Consider the following 16,601-nt stretch of genomic DNA (forward strand, 5'->3'; position numbering starts at 1 on the left):
ACACACACACACACACACACACACACACACACTGTGTGTGTGTGTATATATATTTTTATACATTCTGAGATGTTATTGAAACAAGAACACACAAATGATTAAAGGACAAAATTAGAATGCCCAAGCAAGGCAAAGGTAAGTAATAATTTACACATAATCCTGCTGTACACGTACAAGAAAGATGTTTGCAGTTACTTAGGTGTTTTTATAAATGCATGTGACTAATATGCATATGCAATTCTTACATCAATTAACACACCCAAATGCAATGTTTTGCTGCAAAGTCAATGGCAGCTTCTCTAAACTTTGCAACTGGTTCCAGGTGGACCATTACTGAACAGACGATTAATACATAAATATTTATAACACTATTCATTAATTGAGTGTTAACATTTCCAAAACTTCACGTGTACAAGAACATACTTGAAAGTTTGGAAACAACACAGTCTTCAGCATACATACAATAGTAATTAGATAATGTGAAGTCAACAAAACAAGGCCAAAGACATATTTTCTGAATTATAACATTTATTTTTTTTGTTCCTTTTGCGAGCGAGTAACAGGCCTGCTTGTTGTCTCTTGAATTTTCCTTTTTCTTTTGCCACCAACTTTAGGCACAGCAGAGCCACTTTGAGTGGCCTCTGGCACTTCACGGGCAGGGCTTGTGGGCAGTGACTCACCTACAGGGCTTTTGGGCAGTGACTGTTCACCTACGGGGCTTGTGGCCAGTGACTCACCTACAGGGCTTGTGGCCAGTGATTCACCTACAGGGCTTTTGGGCAGTGATTCACCTACAGGGCTTTTGGGCAGTGATTCACCTACAGGGCTTTTGGGTAGTGACTGTGAGCAAGTTGGTAGACACTGCACAAGTGATGGTTGGTCTGTTTCATGTGTGTCTTTTGTTGTTTTTGACCAAAAACTGGTCAGTAGTAACTGCTTGTATTTTGTTTTTGTGGGCTCCTTTGTAGGTGTCAGCTGCTGATTTTGTACAGATGGCAGTGGTAGTATGTCGTCAGGAACCTGCACAGCAATCTCTGCTACTTGACCGGTAACATTTGGGCCTGGTGAATGAATATCAGATGAATGTGGTGAAAACTGACCTGCATGAACAGATCCTGGCTGGGAGGTGTTGAATTGTGGTACATTAGTCATTCTCCAGTAATTAGCTTGTGTTTGCTGAACAACTAATGCTTCGAATGAGGTGTTGATTTTTTGCAACTGTTTCGGCACTTCAATGAAGACTCTGTGGAGATGTGCCAATTGTGAAACTGTTTCTTCCTGCAGTGCAATCATCCTTTCCAGCACTGTCATGAAGTCAGAATGGCGACGATTTTCTGCTTCCACAATTTTTCCCTCAGAAGCTACAATTGCATCGTATGTCGTATTTGCTGGACGATTTGCCGGTAAAACAGTTTCAATTGGAACGTCTTCATGGTCACTTGCTTCTATTTGTGTGTGTATGGCGGTGGCGTCATCATCATCATCATCATAATCCTCTTCATCATGTTCTACAAATAAATGTACAAATTATTAAATGTCATGTTAATCTCTGCTGTGTTACTATGTAATTGTACTGTGTCATAAGTAACAACTAACATGTTTCCATACGTTTTATAACCTCACATTAAAAACTACCTTGACTTAAGAATAATGTTTGGACTCAGAATGAAATATGAGTGAATGAAAACTTGCTGTAAACTCACAACTCCTACATGATAGTTAACATCACTAACACAATACAAGTTGCCTTACACTTCATTTTCACTGACACTAAGTAATCCTATTTAAAGAAGATGTGCAAAACAAATAATGAACATGACAACATAACATATAGAAGAGCACATATTATATGGCCACCAACTGATACACTCACCTTCTAGGTGTGTTGAGCTGGCTGACCCAGGTGAAGACACTTGTTCAGTCTCAGGTGACACATGTCCTTCAGGGGCAACTATATATAACAATAACATAAGTTTTACATTTACATGTGTAAATATTGAACAAACAGTTATTGTATGTTCTGTATTTATGAGTACCTAACAGCATCATTTCCTTAACCCAAAATGTGTGTGTGAAAGTGAACATAAATAGTTGTAATAACAATGTACATGCCTGTGTACTTAGAAGTTTTGAGTTCCCTAACATACAACATACTATGGTTCTGCAGTAATGCGTGAGGAAAAATACATTAAATTTGTACATAAAAATCATATGTTGTGTAGTGATATCAGTATCATAATGTACATAACTATCATGAGATGACCATTCACAATGGTTATCATGAAGGTGGTCATATTGCAAAAAGTGTTGCTTTTGGTAGAGGATATGTGTGGTACATTAATATAAGATGTGGCACACATGAATGTGGCTGTGACTAAACAAGACAACACATGCAGTGTGTGATAATGTGTCGTTGATAGTAGTTCAACTATAGATATGAGTGAACTAATGTGTGACGTACGGTTTGATAAGTAATGAGTTTTTGGGGCATTTAGTAGCTAAAGTGAAGCTTTCAAATGAGTGTGATTAACTTCAGTTGTGCTAGTCAGGTTGTAAGAACGGTATTCCCTTCCCCAAAAAGCCTAATGAGCCACACCTTTCAATTACTTGAAACAGGTGAAAATGGTGTGAACTAAGTTGCCCCTAAAATGAGGCTGTAATTAGTGTGTGTGCTGAACCCCACCCCCTCTGTTGAAGTGTATGCTGTGATGAGATATTAATTGCAGCTGCTTTAACACAATGGTAGATGAGCTAAATAGTCGTGTGCAGTTTTGAAGTTATGAAAACAATGACATAAAATATGATACGTGTGCCTCATTATGCTGTCTGTATATGACTTAAAGCAAAAATGGACCTTTTCATAAACAACTATAGATGTGTTAGTGCAAGTGATGTTTGTAGGCCGTTGCATGCAATATATTTGATGCATGCTTAAAATAGGCAGTAATGTCATGTTTGTCGGAGTAAAATAAATAAATACACAATAATATTCTACATATTTCTGTTCTGTACCTGTAGCTAGTAATAATTTCTCATTAACATGTGTTACACATGTGTACTACCCTGTTGTTCCCCATCTTCGCCCACCATCAATTGCTTCCACTGCAGCAATGCATTTTGGGAATTCACATGTAAATGAGCATGCAATGGCACGTGCTATATTAGTTACTGCTTTTAGTAGGACTACAACATATATGTCTATTTAGATATATATATATATATACAGAATCAGACATATACATATATAGATGCAGGTATGCTTATATTGTGAAGACAGTATAAAAAGCAGTGTAACTATGCAAAATAACTGTAAGCAACGACACGCCTAGTACAGTAATATTTCTCACCTGGTGGAAATTGTGAGGGGTAAATTCCTATATCACGGTCACCAGGTAAGCCTTCCACGACGACGGGAAGTAATTTTGCCCGAAGCAGCTCCTCCAATGGACTTAATATGAGACGTTGTGGTGTGGGCCCACCTCCAGTGCCAGTAGCATGCACGCGTTGGTGTTGTATTTTCTTTTTCAATTTGGACCTAATATCATCAAATCTCTTGTGACAATTCCGCTTGTCCCTCACATGATTCCCACACGCATTGACACCAATGACTATTGTGTCCCACATTTCTTTTCTGCTTGCTGAACTTGTCCGCCCTTGAAAAACATATCAAATATATTAGGTAAATTAATAATAATATAAGCACCAGTTTCCTACACTGCTAGCTGTTCCAAGAGATAGCAAACATGCTGTTTTATGTGTAATATGTGAAGCACATGAGCATTCACTACTAAACCTATACATGTAAGCAAGGTTGCATTCATATTGTATGCAGTTATGGCAAATTGACCGCCTGTGTTTAGTTGTCCTTGTAAGGCATGATAAAAAGCTGTGTTTCCAGACTAATTAACATAGAAAGATATTGTGAAGCCATATTTGCATATGAACAAAACTCAGATGACCTAGGATCACATGTATTTGAATAATAAATGTAAATGTACACTTACCTAGTAAATGTCCATATATACTGTCATAGTGCTCCAGAATGCCAGTGACAAGAGCTGTATTTTCCTGGTCATTGAAGCGAGGATTACGTGGCTTCTCCACACGTTTCTTCCGAGCAGGTTTAGGGTCAGAGCTTGGCTGGTGCTGACTGGACTCTCCTTCTTCCAATGGAAGAGCCTCCAAAAGCTGCCCACCAGCAAGCACGCCACCACCATCCACCCCATCAGCAACTGCGCCACCAGCAGCACTCCCAGCACCAGCACTCCCACTCCTAGCACCAGCACTCCCACTCCTAGCACCAGCACTCCCACTCCTAGCACCAGCACTCCCACTCCTAGCAACAGCACTCACACTCCTAGCACCAGCACTCCCAGCACCAGCACTCCCACTCCCAGCAACAGCACTCCCACTCCCAGCACCAGCACTCCCACTCCCAGCAACAGCACTCCCACTCCCAGCAACAGCACTCCCACTCCCAGCAACAGCACTCCCACTCCCAGCAACAGCACTCCCACTCCCAGCAACACCACTCGCAGCACCAGCACTCCCACTCCCTGCAACACCACTCTCACTCTCAGCAACATCACTCCCCTGAACAGTACGTTCACTCCGACGCGTACTCGCACGAGTAGCACTCCCACTCCCACCAGCATCACTCTTCCCACGCTTTGCGGGCATACTTCCAGCACTCACAAAAAACAGACAAGAAATGTACAGGCAATCACACGAAACACTTCCACATATAAAACAAGACAAAGATGTAAACAAAACAACAATGGACAAAGCTCACCCAATACACAACAAGTCTCTCAGTCAATATGCAAATGTTCAAACAGCCAGCTCTGTGCGTCTCTCTCTCTCTCACTCCCAAGAACACAGAGAATGAATAGCAGTACACGTTGCCTTTAAATATGGCGCGCAATCCAAAACATGCTTGTTTCGCCTGATTCAGCAAGATTTGTGATTGGGCAACCTAACAGCACCCCGCCACGCACGCCGATACACCTGTGTGTGATCGGCTAATCATCGTGAGAGTGGGCGGATTTGTTTTCGGGTTGATTTTGAATGTATTCGGCACTTACTGCATACGGAGAGGAAAAAACGCCAATAACATGACTAATCGGTAAGATTGCCGATTTCACATAATCGACGCTTACTGCATGAGGCCCTATGTTTGCTTGTTGTTGATGTGGACAACCGCCGTTTACTGGTGCCCTACATGTTTCACTGTAGTCCATCTTACTCAGGGGCCAAAATAGGGGGCATTTATGGGCTGATTAGATTTTATATGTGGCGAGGACCATAGATTTCCGAGATGGCTGATTTGACAACCTGGCCTCGGGGGGGGGGGGGGGGGTGTGAGGGGGGCGGGTGAATTCTGACAACCTGGAGGGATGTGTCTTTGTGCACCTCTTCAAAGTTTACTGAATATCATGTGAATGAGTAATTTTGTGAACATTAGTCATGTACATGCTAATTTGCATTTGGAGTTACTTCTTCACGCTTTGCTAAATTGGATGAAGAGGACTTTGGTTCTTTTTTAACACTGTTTGGAGTTTATTGAATCAGGTCCTTAGAGTTTAACCCTTAGGATCAACAGTGATGTCCACTTATGAATTATTCCAAATTTATAATAAAAAACATATGCATTAAAATAAAAATACCCAGCGCTTGATATTTCTTTCCCAGTGTGACCTTGTTGAATGTGTTAAATAAAGAAAACAGGGAAAGGCAAACTTTGGTTTAGAACATTTTGAAGTGAGTGCAGCTGAATATAAAACACAACCAACAACATATTCCACCATGTCTTCGACCCACCAGGACTCATTAAAATCATAAATTAGTTGAAGTGGCAGATTACTAGCATTTCTAGCGCATCACCAAAGATACTCGGTCTGTATTAATTAGAATTGCTGTCTTTACAGAGAAAGACAGTGGAACTGAACAGTATGATGCAAATGATTTTACATACTTTCATAGCACATATTTCCTCTAATATGTACTGTTTTTTATGACACTTTGGCATATTTGCTTTTTGAAACATATGTAAAGCATTTCTCTGGAGATATGAGGATTAAATATAGTTGCTCGTGCATGAGACTGTCAGATATTTCACGGCACAAAATAATTTTCAGAATACTTAGAGAAAATGATAGTACAGCATGACTTATTGGTGTCATTGCCAATGCATGTGTATAATAGACACTTATGGGGACGTTGACTGCATTGATCTGATAATGTGTTCTGTTCTCTTATGAAAGAGAGTTTATTATAAAATATTATCAACTCCAAATATGAAGAAATATTATGTTACCTGTAGCAGTGGTGCAACAGCCATTTACATGTATCCCCATTCCCTGCTAACCTCTGTACGTGCGGGGGAGGGCTGTAGTGCTGCCTGAGCTGCGGCGGATCCGGCATAAGTGTAGGGAGCCACGCTAGCAGAGGTTGTGGCTGGTAGGGGCAGCAGGGAACTTCGGAGCTCTGTGGCGCAGGCAGGGGCCACCTTGCCCTTCACGCATGCACACTACGAGTCTTGCACATGCACAATAGAATAGAGTTGCAGTGGTCATTAGAGGCAGGCTCCGCAAGGGGGCTACATGTCCCAGCAGCCTCAGGGGCTGCAACACCACATGTGATGCACAGCAGCCAATTGGGCTCCCAGAATCTCCTGCAGGGAGATGTATACACTTGGCGCGCTGTGGGCACGCCAGTCAGAGCAAGGACAGCAAGGGGTAAGGTAGTGTCTGGATCCAGGTGGCTCCCAGACTGGGCCTGATACCCCCTCAGGTCCCAGCTAACCCCGATCACCACCTTGTTTGTTGTGCTACAGGGAAGGCCCCAGATATGGACTCTTTCCCATTAGCATATTAGTGGCAGTATTAGAGCACCGGTGTCTGACGCCACACGGTGAGCTGCGGCCTGCGGTCTGGGATCAGACCCACATTCATAGGTCCAGCTGGAGCCTTCCCAGAGGCGGACACCTGCGGACAGGACAGGATACGGTAGACCGCGTTGTGGGATCACGTTGCGGCCTGCGGACCCACCATCTTTCATCTCCCCTGGTATGGACGGAGACCAGACATATATAAAAAGTGCACCAACGGCTACCCACACAAGGGGGTAGCACTATTCCTTACATTTAGGTGGGCCTGCTCTCATGGACATCGGGTTACAGGTGCCCAGGGCACCCTCAGTACTTTGCGCGCCTCACGACTGTGGTGTGGGCATAGCCCAATGGGGGCCTTGTGTTGTATCGGGTGTATTGTGAATACCACTATATTTATATTTGCATTTATATGTTCAGTAAAGATAAGTTTGTATTACCAACTTGTGTACTGATGAAGCGGCCGTTATTCGTACACATCTCAGCGCCGATTTTGAGTTCTCTGCTGTTCCCCACGCAGCATGAAAAACGGCTAATCGCCCCAGGCACCCCCGCTTATCGCGGATGTTTTGTTTAAAATAATAAAAAATGCACAAATGCGCACCAGGGATTAATGGAAGGTAATTTATTAAAAATACACAAAAACTGAGGGGATCCAACCCCACCTCAGAACAGCTGTGCAGCTGGACGGCTAAGTACTACCCAGGAGAACACCTGATGGTGACTAAACCCTAAGCTGCACAGTATACAAATACAGTAAAATTTATATAAAAAACATGAAAGAAAAAAACAAACATGAAAACAACCTATCAACAGATTTGTATAGAAACCGCCATAGGGTTGGGCACTGGCAAGGGGAAACGGACACTCACACTGAGACAGTCAGCAGACTCGCGGTGGCTGCACAGGATCCGGATCTCGGCACCGCGGAGATGGATAAAACCGCTGCTATTTCCTGCAGGCTCCATCTCAGCTTACCAGCATACACGCGCAGGATGACCTGTCGTGACCTCTACGCGTTTCGTACCAAGTACTTCGTCAGGAGGTCACGTACAGCGTCATCCGCGCGTATATATAGGCGGCAACTGATTGAAGAAACCAGCCCCCTCAGAGAAACACCCTTACTTTGCCTAATTGCTATGCTGATTGAAACACCTTGAAATAAGGTTACTAGGCAACAGGGTGTATAGCAACTCATGTGGGGGAAGTGTGCGAGTATAAATTAATCATTGCACTCACCCCTATGAAAAAATACAGGAATAAGACCTCTAACAACATGAATAATATACTATGTAAACAAATCATGCTGAAACCTGTATATGAATAAAAGAAAAAAGAACAAATGATTGAATAAAAACAAATAAATATAAAAACATACATGAATGTTGATGCAAATAAATGTTAATAAATTCATTTTATTAAAAACGGAATACCTTATCTTAAAAAAGGAGTCAATTCAATTAATTCATTGAAACCATAGGGATGTCTGGTATGCATTTCATAAATCCAAAATTGCTCCCGTTTCAATAAACAATTATCTCTATTTCCCTGTCTACTACCTAGTGATACACTTTCAAGTCCCTTAAATTTAATACAACCAGGTTCACTGTTATGCACTTCTTTAAAGTGTTTCAAAAGCGGAGTTAATGGCATACCCTTTGCTATTATTTTTGGTATGTTTTTAACATTTCTCAGGTGCTCTAACATGCGCATTTTAAACGGTCTTTTTGTCTTACCAATGTACTATAAATTACAGCTACACTGTAAGGCATAGACCACATGCGTTGTCTGACAATTAATGAAACTTGTAATATTGTAGACTTTGTTAGTAACTCCTGATGTAACTGTTTTCCCTTGACAGATATGGTTACACGCTTTACACTTTCCGCATTTGTACGTGCCTTTAACTCCTAGGCGAGTTTTAATATCTCCAGATACGATGGCCTCTCTGGAGACTTGACTTGGAGCCAGAATGTGTTTAAGGTTAGGTGCTCGTTTGAACACAATCCCTGGTTTGGACTTTAGTTGGGGACCCAAAATGGGATCAGCTTTTAATATCCCCCTATGTTTTTGCAGAATTTTTCTAACATTGTAATGGGTATCACTAAATGGAGTAATAAATGCTGGGATTTGATTTAGTCTCTTCTCACTCTTTTTATGATGATATTTCATCAAAGATTTCCTAGGAATCCTTTCTAATTTTTTGAGCGAAGAGTTTACTAAATCGCTATCATATTCTTTGTCTAGGAATCTTTTCTTTAAAAAGAAAGATTGTTCTTCATAATCCACAGCCTTAGAATCATTTCTCTTTAACCTGAGAAATTGATTAAAGGGAATATTTTGGACCCATCTCTTATCGTGACAACTAAATGGGTCTAAATATGAATTTACATTTGTAGCCTTAAAATGCGTTTTAGTATGTACAGTTTTGGCCTCAATGTAAATCTCTATCGAGATAATGAATGCTTACTGAGCTATTTTCACCACAAAATTTTAAATTATAATCATTATTGTTCAGATTTGTGACAAACTCAAGATAGGAATCTTCTGTCCCCTCCCACACAATAATAATATCATCGATGTATCTCCTCCACAGCTGGACGGAGACCAGACATATATAAAAAGTGCACCAACGGCTACCCACACAAGGGGGTAGCACTATTCCTTACATTTGGGTGGGCCTGCTCTCATGGACATCGGGTTACAGGTGCCCAGGGCACCCTCAGTACTTTGCACGCCTCCCGACTGTGGTGTGGGCATAGCCCAATGGGGGCCTTGTGTTGTATCGGGTGTATCGTGAATACCACTATATTTATATTTGCATTTATATGTTCAGTAAAGATAAGTTTGTATTACCAACTTGTGTACTGATGAAGCGGCCGTTATTCGAACACATCTCGGCGCCGATTTTGAGTTCTCTGCTGTTCCCCACGCAGCATGAAACACGGCTAATCGCCCCAGGCATCCCCGCTTATCGCGGATGTTTTGTTTAAATTTCATGGATTCTGTTTCTTTGTTTGCAATAAAATGGATGAATTGTAATGTGTACAGTACTGTGCTACTGTGCTACTGTGTCAATTTCATGTTTTTAAAAGCCAGAACACTAAAATTCATTTTTCTGCTCTCGCCATGCTTGCATCTTAGTGCGGGAAGGCTGGAATTCATCCCGCGGTTTCAAATCGGGATTCCAATGTACGTGACGCGTGAAGTGTTTCAATAACGGCCGCTACATCAGTATACATTCTGAAACTGTATTGGGTCCTGTGAAGGGTTATCCTGCTGCGCTATGATTCCTCGCAGGTGGAGGAGCTGTAAACAAGAGGTGAGACAACCCCAGGCTTCCAGCGGCGGAGGCTTAGGCTATCAGTAAGCCACACATGTAACCGCAGCATGGGTAGTTCCCTTAGACACGGGGAAAGGGGGCTACATACACTTTATGTAAATGCAAACAGGTTCCAATTCATTAATACTCATAAACTATGTTATGTAAGACTTCAGTTCATTCATAACATTTAGATTGTATTTCTTAGACAATTTTTTTCAATCGGGAGATTTTGTGTTCTTATGTGACCAGAGTAATTCAAACCTAACAACCACTTTATGGTTACCCACTCATAGTCCAGGTACACAGGAACTGTAATTATGTCAAATGTCTATTGATCCAAATAACTTACTTATGTACTGTATATTGCTCATGTGGGAAATAGTCTTTATGGCTTTATTTTTCATAGTAGAACGCTATGTTCCTCAGCCAGTGAGTCAGATGTAATAGTACGGAAACAATTAATAAGGATACCTTTTTTCTAAAAAGGTACAATTAGGAATCCAGAATTCCCTGATGCTAAGCTGATATGTTTACTATTCTTCTACAATTTAAAATAATTGTAGCAGCAGTACTGTACAATGCATATGTGATTGCAGATATAAAAGCAGGCTAAAAATATATCAAGCTTTTGTTTGTATTCTGATGTCTTGATTTACTTACGTCTTTATGAACATGTACAGTATCAAACTTAGTAATCATTTAGGCCCTATTCAATCTCACTAAAGCAAAAAAGGAAAGTGCAAGGAGAGAACTATCAATAAAAAGATTTAGCACTTTATGTAAAAAATACACATAATAAAAACTTACATATCACAAGTTATAATCGGTTCTGATCTCCCTTTAACAGGCTCCAGTTTTTTTTAGTCAGCCAGGTCCTAGTCGGTGGAAAAGGGGACAGGTTGTCTCCTATGGACCCAGATGCAAATAGGGTATGGGGTGGCCAATGGAATGAAGTAGGAAAGGGGCGGAGGGGGGGGGGTGCGCTTGGGGATAATAAGGGCGTAAGGGAGAAAGGGAGAGTAGGAAAGGGAGAAAGTCCTGTCAGGACAGCCGCAACTGCAGCCAACCCGCCGATCGCGACGTCCTCGTGGGGGAGGCTGATGTCAGAGGTCCGTCTTCACAGCATCCGGTGTCAAGCGTCACAGAACCAGAATACTCAAAGCCTCTATGCATTTCGCATCATGTGACACTTCGTCAGGAGGAACCGATTATAACTTGTGATATGTAAGTTTTTATGATGTGTATTTTTTACATAAAATACAACATATTTTTATTGATAGTTTTCTCCTTGCACTTTCCTTTTTTGCTTCAGTGTTAATTATTGACCCCGCTGATCACGGGAGAACCGACAAGCTGCAGGAGAGATCAATTAAAGGGGACATTAGGAGAACTAAGGTTCAGCGCGCACCAACTACTAGCAACTCTCCCTATTGAATCTCAGTGCTGAAGGGTCCAACTCGACTTCTATCTTCTTTAGCACAAAGAAGCAGCTGCATAGCAGACTACAGGAGCAATCCTCCCAAATTGGTAATTTTTTTTCGTCATGATCTAAAAGGCAGAGGGCTATTCTCAGATCCAGGAATCCCTCCCCCAATACTTCATGAATCCCAAATCAAATAGGAAGCCGCAATGCCACAATGATAAAAAATCAGTATTAAAGAAAAAAAACACTACATGATAAATGATAAAAAAAATACATTTAAAACATTAAGCCATTTATTGTCGCTGTGGCGACCTAGGCCCTCTCAATGGGGACCTAGATAGCAACACTTGCAATCAATGGTGACCTGTAATAGAAATTGGCTTACTTGCCAATATTAAATGTAGCGCAATTTCCCACACCCACTGGGATATATGGCTGCTACCGTGTGTGTGTTGCATTACCTGTGGCTCACAGGAGGGCAGCGCCTCCGCTGCTGGGAGCCTGGGGTGTGTCTGATCCATCAGGTGCAAGCGCCTCCACCTGTAGCGGGATCCTACCATGTGAGATGACCCCGTTTAAGGACACAAATAACAATATACACGTAGTGATAGATAACAGTTTTACTTTAGGCAACCAAACAGAATAACAGTACCACACCAATGTAGGCCTCACATGGCCGTTTCCCCACAGTGCCCGTCAACCCAACTCTCACACCCGATGGAATGTCCCTTCAAAGTACTGAGGTGCTCCTTGCCACCTATCCTCCCCGGCGTCCACAAGAGCTAGCCCACCCAAATGTGTGAGACAGTGCTGCCCACTAGAACTGAAGGTGTACAGTTGATGCATTTGTTGAGGTGAGATACCTGCCGGGTGCCCCAACACCTGGTAGCGCTGATACGGTAAGGTAGGATCCACTGATCCATCAATGTCCTCAGCGAAGCCTCCGCCTCTAAGCTGGGTGGCGTCCCACGTGGACGGTTCCACCATCAAGAGTGTCTCTGTACTTATGATGATGATGATCCTGTCCCAGATCACCAAGGGCCCAGGTCAAAGCCGCGTCCTGGATTTTCCTCACGCTAGTGCTACATGACAGGGTCCCTATCTATGAGGGTCCCTGCAGCAGCACAAGCTATCACAGTGAGTCAGGGCCTAGCTTTGCCCTAGGAGTCTCTGGTCTAGTGCAGGGGTCACAGACGCCCTGCACCTACACAACCTACCCTAACCTTGTCCCAGCTCCGACAGGCATGCTCCTCTGCGCGCAAAATGTATCCTTTCTCAGAACAGGGGATCCGGCAGCCCTGTTGGCTGTGTAGCTCCTGCAGCCCCTGTGCATGATGGGGCTTGTAGTCCCTATGGAGCCCTTTTAGAGAATGGCCACCCTGCAGGTACTCTCTGCGCATGCTCGACAGCACTGCGCATGCGCGACCATACTCGGATGGCGGCGCCCTGCAAAGGGAGCCGCCGGGAGTCTCCAGTGATCCGATTGCCTCTGCTAGCTGCCTTACACTGCCAGCACCTGCCCACTGCCTCCGCTGCCTAGCGCACCCGCGCCAGGAGGTAAGGGACATACGGGGGACCAGGGGAATCCGGGCTACATAAACTACAATGCCTAGCCCCCTTGGCTACCTTTCCATGCAATGCTTTACTAACCGCTAAAGTAAACAAGGGGTTAACCTCATACCCTACGCACCTCGGTATTTGGATTTATTGTCTCTGGTTTTGGGTAGGGTTTTTTTTTTTTGCTAGCCATCGGCTTTGGATTGTTTTTTTATGGTTGCGATGGGGGAGATTTCAACATTGAAGATGAAGATAATCTTCTTCACGGCTGTGGTAAGCAGTGCAGTCTTAATGTATGGGCACGCTGGGCAGTTGCCCGGGGGCCCCAAGAGCACAGGGGCCCATGCTAATCTATGCAAAGACCAGAATTTAACACTAATTTTCCGATCACCCGCCTCAAAATTCAAATCTCCCGCCAACTCGACAGAAGGAGAAAAATTATGACTTGTAGCGGAGATTTGGCATGTCTGCATTCGCGAGAGAAATTTTGCAGGGCCCAGTGCACTGCTTTGCCTGGGGGCCTATAATGCTGTTAAGACGGCCCTGTGGTAAGTAATCGTAGTTGTAATACACGTCAGAATTGATTGCCAATTTGGCTATCTAGACTCCCATTGAGAGAACCTAGATAACCACAGTGACAATCAATGGCTTTATGTTTTAAATGTAGTTTTTTGGCTAATGGGTCTATTGGTCAGTAGTCCAAGGTGGAGGGTTAGGTTTGTTGCCCCGAGGTATATGGTTAGGCCTTGCTGGGTTGGGGGAGGTAGCCAAGGAGGTTAGGTAGTGTATTTGTTTTGTATTTTAACCCGCTTGATGCCTGTGGCACGGACATCAAACAGGTTAATGTTATTTCTACATAGGGTTCTGTAATTATAGATATTACAGAAGCCTGTGATAGAAATATTATTAATGCGGTAGTAAACCTGGTCGCATTAATTCCCGCATCGCAACTATACGTCAAATATCACACCCATTAAATTATTGATGACTTCCATCCTAAAATTGTGGTAATAAGGCACGTTTGTTTTTTTTGCAGGGTGTGATATGTATCCGGCCTATATGTAGTAAATGTAAATGCAAGTAGTAAAGGCAGCATATTAAATATGGGCACTAGCAGTCTCACATGATTTACAAGTCTCTACTCTAGAGACTGCAGCCATCTTTTGGGAACCCCTCAGATCAGAGTCCAGGCGAGTTGCAGAATGGATACCTCAGCCAAGCACTAATGTTATAGGTAGGTAGGTTATTACAGTTAATAAACAGGTTATAAGGCAATTTGCCTGTATCACAGTCTATTATAAAAAAAAAACCTAGGAAGCTGCTACAAGGCACAGACATTGTTAATCACTCTGCTACTTACAACATAACAAAGTATTAACATTTAAGGCTGACACTTCATCCACACTTGGCCAACTTGCTTAGACATACTGTACATACTATTGTACAGTGCACCAAGCTTATCAAATTGTGGATTCTGCAATATAAGCTATTCACCCTGAAGGCTTTAATATAGAGCCCCAGAAATGACTGGATAAAAATAATGTATTCCGGGATATGTCAATCAATCTAAATCATAGGCAAATTATTGATACAATGAGCGATTTGATTGCAATTTACTATATATAGGGGGCATTTATTTTGATCCCTATGTGAAACATAAGTGGCAAAAGTTGCACTGGCATTTTTATTTGGATCAATATAAATATCTCACTAAGTTTGGCATTAAGTTAAAGGTTAAACTCGATGGACATATGTCCATATTTCAACCTCAATAGTTATTATGTTATGTTATATTGGAACACCAATAATTTGTCATTGTTGGGTACAATAAATGACATAAAGGAGCTCAACGTGATCTAAAAAGTATAGTACATCCATCAGTGAAAAGCTTTATTATTTATATTGTAAAAAAATCTTAGTGACCCATGAATACACTACAACATTCTTTTGAAATTCCTTAATATTTATAGTACTGTATCTTAAAAATCCACAAAAGGCTCCTAAGGTTACCTTGAACAGTTATTAATTGTTAGTCAAATATGTTGCCTTCCAGGGAGTCACCTCAGAAACATTTTCGACACCGGTATTTTATTGATTACCATTCTGCATCAATACGAAAGTGATTTTGTAATGATGAAAAAAAAGTATGCATTTCACGCTTGTTTGCTCCACAAACTCAGACTCAAAATTGCTTTGCTGATTCTGTGCTAGAGTCAGTATAATGATAATATCATAATAGGTGCAAGTATTAGGATGAATAATACTTGAATTTAATGACTAATCATAAAAAAACAGAAAAGCATAAAAGCAAAGTAAGTTCACTACAGAGGCGAAAACATTTTTTATTCACATTTCTTCTACAAATATTGTTTTTATTTTACCTAATGGCAAAGCCACCTTAACATCATATGTTTTGTTTATTTAGTGTTTTGATTAATGTTTTCATTCTTCATTTTGTTTCTGTAGCTGTATTACAACAAGAGTGGACAGTTGACACTAAGATGTCAATGTGTCTAAGGTGCAGAATGAACAGTAGCAATGTACATCCTTCCCGATCTTCAATGCTGTTTTAAAGCTTGAAAGTCATCAACCTAATTAACCATTAACCACATTCTATGACAAATGGACAGACTAGCTGTCCCAACTGGATTTCATCTATTATTGGTACTATATATTCAAAGTCTGAACATCCTTAGCCCTTTTTGTGGGGAGTAACTTATACACTATTGAAGGCAGATGCCCACCATTACAGAGAAACAGAGACATTTACAGTGGCGGCCGCCTTTATTCTAATGCGGCTGTATCCGCGGCGCTCTGATAATCTCGGGCAGATGCGTTTTTTTTTTTTTGGTCCGGAGTGAATTGCGTTATTTTGGCGCTCGTGATATTAGCATTTTATTATCGCTGTCTGCAATACTGCAAAACCATCTAAAAACTCAAGGGGGCGTTCGCGAGCTGTTGCGTTGGAAGTCTTATACCTTAGCAGTTCAACCTACGTCAGTACACAGTCTGCGTGTGCGCGCGCAGCAATTGTAAATTTGCATATTTACTGTATACATGCATTTACAGTGCTGTATGTCTCATTTGAAAATTGTTGAAACGCATAGGCGTGTACAGTACTGTAACAGTGTCACATTTCGGCATATACTGTACAGCGCTCTCCTCTCACTCGCCCCCGCACACACACAGGATAATTTACTGCACTGCAGGGTATTTCAACTTATTATCTTATCTACAGTGCAGTACATCTCTCCCACACCATTCCTTTGAACGTGTGTCTTTCTGGTTTCAATCACATTCCTGCTTGACAGCAGATGATTACTGCGCATGCGCCTGTAACTTCACCCACCACTGCTTGCTTGAGTGAGTGACCAAAACAAAACAAAAACAAATTTTCTCCTCATTTT

General features: G+C 42.0%; 1 protein-coding gene across 1 annotated transcript; it reads right to left on the bottom strand.

Moving 5' to 3' along the window:
* Positions 1 to 528: 528 nt before the first annotated feature.
* On the bottom strand, positions 529 to 13,037 carry LOC142491854 (uncharacterized). The gene is made up of 5 exons (XM_075594671.1): positions 12,855 to 13,037; positions 6,905 to 6,986; positions 3,348 to 3,653; positions 1,874 to 1,951; positions 529 to 1,508 (listed from the first exon to the last, which is right to left on the bottom strand). The coding sequence occupies exons 1-5, from the start codon at positions 13,035 to 13,037 to the stop codon at positions 529 to 531; spliced, it is 1,629 nt and encodes a 542-aa protein (XP_075450786.1).
* Positions 13,038 to 16,601: the final 3,564 nt, after the last annotated feature.

This window comes from Ascaphus truei, chromosome 4 (assembly GCF_040206685.1).
Source record: "Ascaphus truei isolate aAscTru1 chromosome 4, aAscTru1.hap1, whole genome shotgun sequence".
NCBI lineage: Eukaryota > Metazoa > Chordata > Amphibia > Anura > Ascaphidae > Ascaphus > Ascaphus truei.